The sequence below is a fragment of the Schistocerca serialis genome, chromosome 6 (assembly GCF_023864345.2).
Source record: "Schistocerca serialis cubense isolate TAMUIC-IGC-003099 chromosome 6, iqSchSeri2.2, whole genome shotgun sequence".
Classification (NCBI taxonomy): Eukaryota; Metazoa; Arthropoda; class Insecta; order Orthoptera; family Acrididae; genus Schistocerca; species Schistocerca serialis.
Window position 1 is genome coordinate 327,886,184 of NC_064643.1, and position 13,415 is coordinate 327,899,598.

At 40.6% G+C, this 13,415-nt stretch overlaps 1 protein-coding gene across 1 annotated transcript in view; it reads right to left on the reverse strand.

The window, feature by feature from the left end:
* LOC126483923 (INO80 complex subunit C) overlaps nt 1-13,415 on the reverse strand; it is a 66,661-nt gene that overhangs the window by 44,070 nt on the left and 9,176 nt on the right. The window contains exon 2 of the mRNA XM_050107198.1: nt 11,022-11,156. Within this exon, the coding sequence (XP_049963155.1) occupies nt 11,022-11,156 (135 nt within the window). The remainder of the gene's footprint in view (nt 1-11,021; nt 11,157-13,415) is intronic.

Here is a 13,415-nt window from a genome sequence, read left to right on the forward strand (position 1 = left end):
GGGGGGTTGGTTGGGAAAGAACATGGGGAAGAGGACAAGGAGGGGAGATGGAAGTCATGGAACAGAGAAGCGAGGTGGAGTCCAATTGTAAACCCATCCAATGGCAGGTGGGCAACAGCTTGAAGCTGTGAAAAGAAGAGAATAGGAGGGGTGAGCAGGAGAAGGATGTAATGTGATGGCATAGCAGGGTGTATATGCACACAAGGAAAAAAAATTCCTGGGTTTTCCAGTTAAAAATACATTTTCTCCTGGGTGAAAAATACGCTTTTTCAGTGTTAAGTGACAGCATACTTTTCCGCAGAACTGTAAAACTTATAAATCCATTGGATCGTTATGGTTTTATACACTGGCGTAGAATTTCCCAGCACTTTAAAAAATGAAACTAAGGGAAAAAAACACGTTTTGGAAAGATCTGTGCTATGCAGCAACATGTGCACCGCATATTTTTGCGTTATGAAAGTATAAATTCGAATTCCACCAAACACTGCATGTTACTTTCTGATGCATTGAAATCGAGATTGCGATTCGCTTTTGTAACCCAATCATAGCTCATGTCATGTGATCTCACCAGCCGATGATGACAGATATTCTGAGCCTAGGACACATGATATAGTCAGCCAATAGCAACATCATTATTAAGTAGTGCGACCACACAAATAGGAGGAGTTAATGGTTTAAATTAATATACATAGTGTTGCTACAAGAAAAGCAAAGATTTCACATATAACATTGGTCTTGAAAGTTGATAAGCTGCAAGAGAATCTAAGTTGTAACATATAATGTGCATGTTACACTATAAGATACATCACACAAAGATTTTTAATAATGACATAAATGTCTGATCATCAGGGCTCGAAATTCTTCTAATGGTCATCCTCAAAGGGTTGATTTTTAAATGAGAGTCAAACGTTCTGTGATATAAGAAATTCATCGTACATTCTCGCACACTGTTCGTCTTGCGTAAAACGAAATTCACTTTGAAAGTAATGCTTGTCAAACCACCATTCGCAATATTTTCCCGCAAACTGTTAGAAATAGGTTCGTTTCTGCAGTTGCCAGAGAGCACCAGATAACAGGTGTCATTGCGCTTGCACAGCTACGGTGATGTAGGAAGCCTGTATGTTCTTACGTGTAAAACATTAAAAGATCTTACATTATGTCATAAAAGAGACACGACATCAGAGGATGATCCAAGAGCATTGGAATTTCGTGAACCGTACTAAAATGCATAATTCGGCTTCAAGTTCACATTCGTATGTCCAGATTCAGACGTAAATTTTCTTGGAGTACCAGTACTGTATTAATCTCATGTTTGGTTCTTTATTATGGCATAATGCTAGACATGCTTGAAGATGAAAATGTGCACTTGAAATGCAGCAAACAGTTGAAACTAGCCAATAGTGTGGAATTAAATACTTCGTTTCAAATAAATTGACTGCCCCAGTGGAAAAGAATAATAAAAGCCAAATTTCTTTAGCAAACAGACAAAAATAACTTCACACTCTGCAAGGTGATTAATGCTTGACTGTCAGAAATGTGGAAATAAAATAAAATCTGAAACTAATAACTTATTTTAGCCTTCCTAATTATGTGAATGCATTTTAATTCACTTGATAGTCCATTTTGTTTTCACTTGACTTGGGAGCAATAAACGAAAAGAAAACAGCAAAATCACTAAATGTAAGCACCGGTCACGTGGAGACTACCCACCTGCCCACTACAACTCAGCCTGTTCTGTGTATAAGTCCCAGATCTATGTTATTTCTGAACTGGGGCAATACTAGAGTGGCGACCCCATCCTCCTCCAGCATTTGAGGTAGGACGGCAAAAATTAAATCCACTTTTTAAAAAATGTTCATTTTGTAGTGGACATCTTTCTCAAGAGTCTGATACATAAAACATATGTCTTAGAGGAAATGCAAGACATGTTATTTGGTCTTAATTGTACCAAAATGCAATGCCACACCTCTTCATACAGCATTCTTCCATCACAAGTCACTGTATTTCACTCTGTCGAGTTCAGATGCATATATTATTGTAACGAATGCCATCAAACTATATTCCTGACAGTGGAACCCTATTAAAAAAAAAAACACTCGCAATTAATACTGGATGGGATTATTTGTAACCGCGAGAGCAAGAACTCGTCAGAAAATAGAACTCTTCAGAAAATTTGCACTCTTTATTGCCAATGAGCTAATAACTTGCTGTTTTGTGTGACATAAAATTAAATATAGGATACATAAAACCAGTAAAGACAAGAGACAAGCAAGACAGAACACATTTCTTCAATCCTGAAATCCTAGCATTTTTCTCTCTCTAATCTCGCTATGGCTTTACATGGCGCGCTTTCCTTCCTGCAAATAAATCTATTGCCTCATCAAAGTTTTTCAAACGTTTTGCTGCATGAAAAAACGAAGTGTCATTGCCTAATACTGAAAAAGCTGTTAATACAAATAGTACCCGAAACTGGTGTTGTTTCTCGAGCTGTTTAGGTGTATTTTGTCACTGTCTGCTGAGGCCTGTCTAATATAGCAGCAATTGTAGTACACACCAAAATAAACAAGACTGTTTTGTAACAAATGGTCATTTTAATGACATGACAGAATATAATCCATGAAGTACCAATATCAAATACCTATTATGCCTGCTACAAGCAAAAAGTTTTATGTTAGGAAATAGTTTCACATTTCATCATACACTCCAGCTTCTCAAGCATGAGATCAAAAAGTAGCAGTACGAAATTTTTATATAAATTTGGAGTTTTCATATTCTTCCATAATTTGTGTGATGTCCTAGTTTCTTCTCCTTCCTCGTTCTAATAAACAATCTTGTCATTACTAATTCTGTAACTATTCCTGCCAGTGTCAAAACTTTTTCTCTAGTTAACTTCACTAACCCTGCAACGATCACCGGATTAGTTATCCTGCGTTTATTCTCTGGTTAGGAGTTATTATGTGTTCATACAATGCATTTTCCACACTACTCCCAGAACAGAACTTAAGTGCCTGCTAGCCGGGGACTATACAACTAGCCCTTACTTATAGTGTAGCAGTCTGGCCAAAAACTTTGTCAAAATTTCATTTTCTTGGATACACTGAGAAGATGACAAGTAATCTTTCTTACTTGTTTCTCCTGATAGTCGTTTATTTTCACTCTGGTAATCTGAATCCATGGCTTTCGCTAGTGATTATAACAATACTGATCATTCGCAAACCCAGTCAACCACATAAACAAACAGCGATTGGCATTCACCCGTTTGGCTTTATTCCGCAAAGCTCGTATAGCCCCGTCCCCTTTTGTCTGCAGGAAAGTTTGTTCTAGCAGTGATGGGTATGCCCCTGGCAGAGACATCATGTACACTATGCACGCATTCAAAAATTAATTTATGATTTATTCAGAAATCAACATAGAATGTGTTCAAAAACCAACAGGGATGTGTTTCGAAATCATATGAATAATTGATAGACCAACGTGCACTGGATGCTAGGCACTTTGTGAAATACGATTTTTTTCCCTCAGGAATATGAATCTGCCTCCCGTCCCTCTTGAAATTTCCACCCGGGGCAGATACCCCCGTTTGCCCTGCCTCGTAGATCCAGGCCTGTTGCACATGTGTGAATCTGGCACCTTGGGTGCGCCAGTAAAATTTTTCCGGGTAGCATCTGGCTGTTTGCTGCTACTGCTTATACAGCTAACAGCCACACTTCTGTAGTCACAGTGGGAGAAGGTACTTCTCATATGCGACTCAACTGTGCATGCGCATGAGCCGACTCGCAACTGTTCAAATGACTCTAATGTGAACAGTTGTGACGTCATGCTTACTGGAGGCAATTTGCTGTTCTGAAACCCCGCATAGTCTTCCTAAAGCCTTTGACACATTTTGCTGTTGGCAAATGCTTGTATGAGCAATGTGTTTTGTTGTTGTATATGGTGCATTTCCTTTGCACCTTAAGCTTTATTTTCTTCCCCCCTCTTGTTCATGTTTTATTGCAGCAGTATTATTCTGCAGTACCGGGGTAAATGAATATCCTTTGTTAGAATATTTGTTCTTACCAGCTAAAAGTACAAAAACTGAAAACTAAAACAATGAAAAATTACCATAATTCTAAAAAATTCCTGGGTTTTTCCCGGATCATATACACCCTGCAAAGGAAACTGGGAGATGGGACCACTGAATCAAAAGGGGAGGGATCCCCGGGTCAACCAGAAGACTATTGATAGGGCTACTGCGAAAGGCACCTGTGGCTAAACGGATAACACGATGGTGAAATGAGTCCAAAACAAGCAGTGTAGAAGGGGCTGCTGGTCCATAAACTTGACAACCATAGTCCAGGTGAGACAGAACTAATGCCTGGTAGAGGAAGAGAAGGGTCGAACAATTTGCGTCCCAAGACATGCAGTTAAGGAAGTGAAGAACACCGAGTGTACGTAAACAGCCAAACTTCACATAATGGATAGAGGGCAACCAAGTAAGCTTGTTGTTACAAAGAAGACACAAAAAACCAGAACTAGGGGACCACAGTCAGGCATAGGCATTAAGGTAGAGCTCCGGATAAGGATGGACTGTAGTATGGCAACAGAATGCAGCACCCTCAACTTAAGGGGAGAGAACTGAAAACAGTGTGAGAGTATCCACTTGAAAACACTCCGGATGGCACCCTGAGCTGTCATTCTGCAGAGGCCACTGAGTGGGAGCTAGCCCAAACACAGAAATCATACATATATATAGCAGGTGTGGTCAACGGTCCAGCACAGGCCACAAGTCCATTAATAGTGATTACAGCCTGTGGAACGCCATTATCCTGGTTCCATGGAGAGCTGAGAACAGTGCCAACCTGGGCTTTCAATGAGTGGTGGGACAGGAATGGGCGAATAAAAATTGGGAGTGGGCCTGGAAGATCCACTCATGGGGAGTAAGGAGGATGTGATAGCACCAAGCTGGGTCTTAGACGTTATGGAGATCAAAGAAAACTGCGACAAGTTGGTGGCACTGAGAAAATGCCAGCCAAACCGTGGTTTCCTGAAAGCCGCACTGGTAAGGATACAAAAGGTCTTGAGATTCAAGGACACAAATGAGCCAACAAGCCACTATTCATTCCGGTAACTTGCATGGGACATTGGTCGGGCTGATGGGCCAGTAAAGACAGATCCTTTCCAGCTTAAGGACAGGAACCACAATACTGTTCCTCCATTGAGAGGGGAAAATGCCTTGGAGCCAAATACGGTTAGACACCTGCAGGAGATAGTGGCATTGTGGAGGACTGAGGTTTCGAAACAATTGGTTATGGATGGAATCAGGGTCAGGAGCTGATCGTGGGAAAAAGAGAGGACCACAAGAAGCTCCCATTCAGTAAACATTTCACTGTAGGATTCCAACAAGGGGTAAAACATAAGCAAGAAAGCTTCAGCCCACTGTTTCTGGAGGAGGAAGGCATGTGGGTAGGGTGCTGGTACTGAAGTCGTCGCCAAATAGGTTGCGAGGTGTTCCACGAGAATTGATGATCTGTACAAAGGTCACCTGGAAGGACAAGGGCCAGAATGGAAGACTGTCCCTGACACCCTTGGAGGTTGCAGTGTGTTCCCAAATGATTCAAATGGCTCTGAGCACTATGGGACTTAACTTCTGAGGTCACCAGTCCCCTAGAACTTAGAACTACTTAAACCTAACTAACCTCAGGACATCACACACATTCATGCCCGAGGCAGGATTCGAACCTGCAACCGTAGCGGTTGCACGGTTCCAGACTCTAGCACCTAAAACTGCTCGGCAACCCCGGCCAGCAGTGTGTTCCCAGCACACCGTTTTGCTCTGATTGATTAAGTAATGGGCTTTGGTGCAAAGAAGTTTAAAGGTAATAGGACTGGTAGAGGACAGGTACCACTTAAGATGTTGCAAGCCACGACGATGGTTACAGATAGTGTTGGCGATGCCCATGCTCCACAATGGAAATGGCTGCTGGCAAAGGGGGCCCGTCAAGTGGGGAATGACAATGCTGGCAGTGCAGATTATCTTATCGGACTGATCACTGACAAAGAAGATGGAAACACAACCTGGCAGTTATACAGAGGCCAACCAGCATGATGGAAAGCCCAAACCTGGTCAGCAGGAGGCAGAAAGGGCACGAGAGAATCAACAGGAAGTGGTCACTATCACAGAGATCAATGTATGGCGATCACTGCAAGGAAGGGGGAAAAGGAGGGAAAGAGAGAGAGAGATCAATGACAGAGAAAGTACCAACGTGGCACTAAAATGAGCAGGGGAACCAAAATTAAGAAGGCACAGGTCATGGTCCGCAAGGAGTTGGTCAATAAGGAGCCCTCTGACTAGATTAAGAAGCACTGCCTCACAAAGGACGATGGGCATTAAAGTCTCCAAAGAGGAGGAAGAGGGGGAGGAGCTGCTGAAAGAGGGCAGTTAGCGCAGCAAATGTAGATGGCCTGTCAGGAGGGAGGTAGAGACTGCAAACCATGATGGCTGAGTCCAAGGAGACCTGAACAGCAACTGCTTCCAATTGGGTATGAAATGGGATCCAAGCATTAACAATATCTGTACGGACAAAAGTGCAGATGCCACAAGAAGCCCTCAAAGGGACAACTTGGTTCTGACAGAGAGCACAGAACCCACAAATGGGAGGTGAAGGGGCTAGAGCCAATCATGCCACCAGGTTACCATCCGTCACCAATGACGACAGGATGACATCCGTAAATAAGAGGTTAGACTCAGGTTGCGGGGGTGGGGGTGGGGGTGGGGGGTGGGGGGTGGGGGGGTGGATGGCACCTCAAATTAACACTTCAGCCTCAGTTTTCACCATTTAGCACTGGCTATCGGTAACTTGCAAATAATCATATGATCCCCAATCAGAATGTGATTTCTTAGAAGAGTTCAAAAAAATTTGAATCAATAGGATAATGCTGGTGATTTTTTTCTTTTTTTTAATTTAGCAACTTGTTATTTTTCAAGAAAAGCAGCGAATGGTGGATGGACTAAATTTTCTTTTATTTGCCTATTTAATATTTTGATTCTCTCTGTCCTGAAACTGAGACAGTCGAAATTTTTCAATCTTTGTTCAATTTTTAAGTTTACTGCAAGAGAAAATAGAAATAAAACCTAAAATTGGTATTTCTGAAGCCAGTTAATGGGGCATGGGAAAAAAATGATATAACAGAAAACTGATAGTTTCAACGATAGCTGCCATCCTTATCTTCACGTAGCCCATGATCATCTCCTCTCCATCTTGTGCCACTGAAAACCAACTGTTTCAGAAATAACTGCCATCCCTACTGTCAAGTACATCATTGTCATCTCCTCTCCATCTTGTCCCTAAGAAGTGTGGTCACTACAAACCACTTAATGCTCAGAGAGTGCCAGCCTAGTATCCAGTATTCCTGTTGTGGGATTACAGTTATGCTTTACAAGACATAACCAAGTCCAGTGTCCTTCACTAAGTCCTTCACTCAAATTCTTGTGGCAGAAGAGGACAGCCACCAAACACCCATTATGACACCATCTGGTTTATTTGAGGGTATTTTTGTGACATTTGGCCTATTTAAGGCTGCACAATAATGGCCAAGGTTTACTGACTCAGTACTGTATGATCTAACACTCCATTTCACCTGTCTGGACAACATCCTTGTCTTTTCGGCCACTGTTGGACAGCACCAACAACACCTAACCGAAGTCTTTCAACTTTCTGGTCCACCGAATTTCTTCTTCAGGCTCACTACCATTGCCAGAAAAATTAGAAGCCATTCTTAAGATATCATGACCAAATGTTCCAAACATTGCTAAGGAATTATGCCGCTTCTTGGGCACATTGAATTTTTACCATCGCCATTTGCAGTGTTCAGCTGAATTACAGAAAACACTGATTGCAGCACTTGCTGGTCCAAAAGCAAAACAAAATACCCTGATACTGTGGACAGACACAATGAACTCTGTCTTCAAAGTGCTAAAACAGGGCATACTAAATGCCATGTTCCTGGCAACCCTGAACTCGGTGCATCCCTTACTTTAGCAGTAGATGAAAGCCAACTGATATCAGTGCCGCATTGCAATAATTACAAGGTGACACATGGTGGTCAGTCGCTATCTATTCGCATAACCAGTTGCCATTGCAGAGAAAATGGAGCGCATATGATGGAAAACTTCTTGCAGTCTATGAGTCAATCATGTGCTTTTGCCCACATTTAGGAATAATGTGCATTTGTCCACAATTAGAAGTCAGAGAGTTCACCATCTTCACAGATCGTGGCGCACCATGTCAATGCAACTGTTTCGAATTTATCACCCAGTTCAGTACCCATATTAAGTGTATCTTGGCCATCAACACTGTGGTAGCTGGTTGTCTTTTTTGCGTCAGCAGTTTGTCAACCACCATTCTTTTCATACAACTTGTCAAGGCACAACATAACATACAGACCAAGAACTCCGGAGTCTCTTCAGTGATGCATCATCAACCTTAGAGATGCAACTAGTTGACATTCCTGGTGCAGATATTAAGTTGTACTGCGATATCTCAAGTGGAAAGCCTCATCGTGCTTGCCCCAGTGTGAGAGTTCCTTGACACAACTTCACAGTTTGCACATGTACATATCGACGATGTAGGCCAACTACCTTCATCAAACAGACAACCTTATCTTCTAACAATGCTTCACTCACTGACTGAAAACAGTGCCAGTTGACAACATTTCAGCACAAACTCTAGCCTCTGCCTTTGTGTCAAGTCGGATAACTTGTTTTGGTTTCCTGATGCATTTCACAATGGAGTGCTACTGCCAATTTGAATCTAATCTATTTGTCCAACCTACCAAATTCTGCAGCGCTTTTCATCACAAAACTACAATTTATCACCATCCAGCGAGCAACGGCACTATTGAACATCGGCACCGTTCCCTAAAAGCAGCACTGACTTGTCACGAAACTAATTTGATGACAACTCCACTGATTTTCCTACTTGGTCTCTGAAACACATGTGAATTCCCTGGAGCCTTCTAACCAAGACCAGCCAGACTACAATCATAGGCTGAGATAATATACAGCATGCATTTACCCCGCAAAGCATTGAGACACAGTACAGCACCCAACTATGTGCATCGTGACTTGGAAACATGCATGTACATAATGCTATGCACGGTTCATGTTAAGCCCTCTGTGCAACCACCTTACATAGCTCCGCACTGTCTCTTAGAAAGTGGTACATAAACACAGATGTAACAGTAAATGGCAAATCCTCTACACTTTCCATCAACCAAGTCAAACCAGTGTACATGTTACAAACTGTACTGCCGACTGATGCAGGATGGAACCACCTTATGCATGATGAAACCAGTCTCATCTGCAAGCATCAGCACTAACAAAGGCAGATCTGCTTCCAGAATGCACAACAAGATCTGGACCACATGTTTTTTGGAGGATGGTTTGCTTTCCCTGGGACAGTTGATGTACTGATCAAGATTGCCTTCTGCTGCGTTAGTGCTGTGTGTGTTTCTGTTTTTACTGTGGGTGTCAAAGTGTCTACAAATCAGCTGCCGGACATGCTGTGCTTCAGCACTGACAATTTCTGTTTATTCTTTGACTTCAGAGTGCAACCTTCTTCGACTTCAATAGTTACACAATCATGGATGATTCTTCAAAAGAGACAGTTCTACTCACATGTAAAGCTTCTTTTAAGTTATTTTTCTGAATAAGATATTTTCTTTCCGTGTTATGTTGAATACAGAACCATGTTGCGCAAGAATTATATTTTGTGTACCAGCCTGGTTGAATATTACAACACACAAAATCAAGTTGTTCGAATGGCCCATACCTAACCTTTCTGAAACAATTTTGGCAAACACAATGAAATTATTTCTTTTGTGCTACTGTCTACGCATTGATATGTTTGAAACAGAGGGTAGCTTGCTGCATAATAAAGAATTGATACAATTCAACAGTTCATTCTTTTGAAGTTAAGAAAAGATGATCATGTCACCTAAAAAAAAGAATTCATAGTTGGTGGTCTACTCTAAAAGGCTTGAATGACAGATACAGGAATGTAATGCACGAAGCATATCACTGCACTAAGGATAACTTGCAATAAAGATCATACTGAATCCCAAATTTCAGCAAGAGCATATTGCACTAAGCTTATCTATAAAAGTAATAACAGTTATCTATCACGACCACAGTCCCACAGGGCATATCAGATACCACTATATTAAAGCCGTACACGGCACGATTATTATCAGTGCGACATATTTACTTTTATCAGCTATTTTTAAGTAGTCGAAAATAAAATAAAAGAAAAATGTGGGATCTGATAACAGTCTTCAGAGAAAATCCTTAATTGGGACTATACCCAGGCCTTAAAGAAACCAGAAACAACTTCTGATGACATCGCCTTGGTAAATTCTTAATCACCACCATCAGGATCCTAACATCTAAAAAGTATGCACAATTGATCTCTTGTCTGAAGTTCTCTCCCATTTACAGTGTGTGTGCAATGCAATGGGGAGTGTGGAAACCAGATGCCTAGACGGGAAGTCCTATGTGGTTAGTTGATTCCACCCCACCCCTGGACCACCGGTTCTCACACCTAGTAGATAAAGCTTGCACATATCCTACTGTCGGTATCATCTATCCAAACCTGATAAAAGTCAGCTGCTGCCTGCAAAACTTGAGCCTCATAAGTGGTGACTACCAATTAAAACTTCTCAAGCTCTTATCTGTTTGTTAATGAGATCAAAATTTCTCCAAGAAACACTTATTTTCTCATCAAATTTATTAGAAAACTGGTATAACAGTGCCCATGAACACAAGTACAGAGGAAAAACAATGATCATTACTGTTCACTAAAACCACAATTCATCTCGTTTTACAAATGTCATAAAATACTGGTACACTGTAACTGTGTTATCTAGGAGCAAAACAAACCTGATATCTTGTTTGGAAGACTGGCTGCTATTGTGTGCATGGATTTTTAAATTTGCACAATTTCACAAATAATATAGTGAGTCACTAACATCTGACATTAACTTACCTGGAAATTTGGATGTTTAAAAACAGGAGGCTTTTTATCTTCTTTTCCTTCTTCTACAGCATCATGAGTGACAGTGACAGGGCTTGGGACAGCAGAGCCACTCACACTGTTGGAGGCACTGTCATCTCCAAGAGGCTTGAAATAAAAAAAATGAAGATCTTAAAATATGTCACAAATATTGAAAATTTTATATTATTATTTCTGAAAATTTACACAGCTTTTCTGTCTGCTACTGAATGACAACACATAACTGAATAAATGGTGTTTTCAGTTTCACATGCCACATTCTCAGAGAAAAATTCAATGAAAATTTTCTTCTGATAGCAAAAAAAGCCCACAGTTAAATCAGGAGACATACAAACAATTTTCCACTAGGTTGCTTAAAAAAAACACCAAGAATCAATAACAATAGAGCTAAGGGGGACTGCAAAGAAAAAAAAGTGTGGAGGCAGAGGCTTTGCACCTAGTTAATAATCTAGTCTGTGGTAGTCTGTAGATTGTAGTTACAAATCTGTAAGTTTCTTCATGTGCTGCTTCAGTTGTGAGAGGGTAATTGATTAAATCTGGAAGATGTTTGTATAAATATAGCATCAAAAAGTAGAAATGTCTTCCAGAGAGAGTAGATGATGATTTTGTTAAGTGTATGTCAGGAAAATTAAAACAAACATGGTTCTGGGGGGACCATTTCATTAAGTACAATTTATTAATTGTGTACTCTATGTGCACTCCTCAAATAATTATATTATTAAAAGAGGAAATGCCAAAATGTCCAATACTGGCTGTCAGCTTTGAACCATTATGTCATCAAGATGGGAGACAAAAACTGTATCACTTCCATCCAATATTGTGACAATAATGTAATAGATTCAGTATAATTAAGAAATGCAAACAAGTTCAAAATTTAATCATAACTTGAACATGCAACTAATGGGACACCCACAAGAATTATGGGGTTTTGGGAGAGAAGAAACAACAAAAAATATGCACAAATCAATACTGCCAAAAGATGACCTATAATGAAGTCCAGAAAACCATGAATTGCTCCAAAAGCTGGTATTGAAGACTTCACTTGACATCTATCGCAAGAACGAAGTCCTTGATACCAAGAAACCTAAACTCAAATCAAAATATGGTAATCTTCACCTATATATTTAAAAGAAACTCCATGATACCTATCAACCATAAACAAAGATTATCACCTATCAAACCAAAGGAAACAATTCACAAATTCCTTGATAGTGTCATTAACATTAATTTATGCCTACAATTAAACCACAAGCTGCTCGACCAAACACTCACAAATGAAAACTTCTTTAAAAAAAATTAAAAAATGTAAACACCAGGTAAAACTTAAAAACACATCTGGAGGCAATGAAAAGAGACTGTATATACTAGAATGATACGTATGCAGCTGAAACGGGTAAGTAGGACATCTGTTACTGTAATTCATAAAAATAACCATACAGTGCACTAAAAATTGTATTTTAAGAGATATATATGAAACAGGGGTAGTAGACGGCAAAGAATGATGTTGAATGATCAGACAAGATGGCAGAAGAATATCAAACTGTTTCTGACTTTTTATTCATTTTACTCTCCGAAGACATTGTGTTTTCATATCAATTTCAATTTAGTTTTACCTTTCACTATTGGTCCTACTCCCTCAGATTTAATCTTTTTCCCCATTCTTCATCCGTTCTGTCCTTTTTGTGAGATTTTTCCTACTTCTTTTTACAAATTTTTATGCCCCCCCCCCCCCCCCCCCCAATGTGGATCATTGATCTTCCATCTGCACCAATACACAGAAGTTTCCCTACCCCTACCAAGAGCCCAGTTCCACACACTGTTCCTGCATTGTTGCCAAGCTCATGGAATCCCCCAAAACGGCCTGATAATCAAATTACCTTCTATGGCTGCAACCCTTCCTTCCACAATGACCTCTATCTGTTCAAATTTGGTCATTCCATAGCCCTCACCAATCTCATCCAGCAAAATCATGTAAATCAGGCCCAAGTATCTTCGCAATACCTCCTCTCCATCCATAAAATCTTCATGCTCTGCCATCCTAAATTCCTGCATCCCGTCTCACACACTGAATTCTTGTCCTGCAGGAACTAGAGCAGCATGCACAACACCACCTCAAAAAATTCTCCAAGCTGTTCATCTCCTACTCCCACATTGGACGACCATTACCCACCACCTCTATAAGAGCCTCCAAACCTCCCCTACATCCCCCCTATAGCTGAGAAACTCTACCTCACAGACTTAATATATTTACCACACTCTCAGAAACCCGCACTCACCATTATACTGAATTGAGACAGTAAACAGATCTGAAACGTACACATGAACCTTTCCTCCAGCAGTATCAGTCCCAGAGCAGCCTCAGTCCTT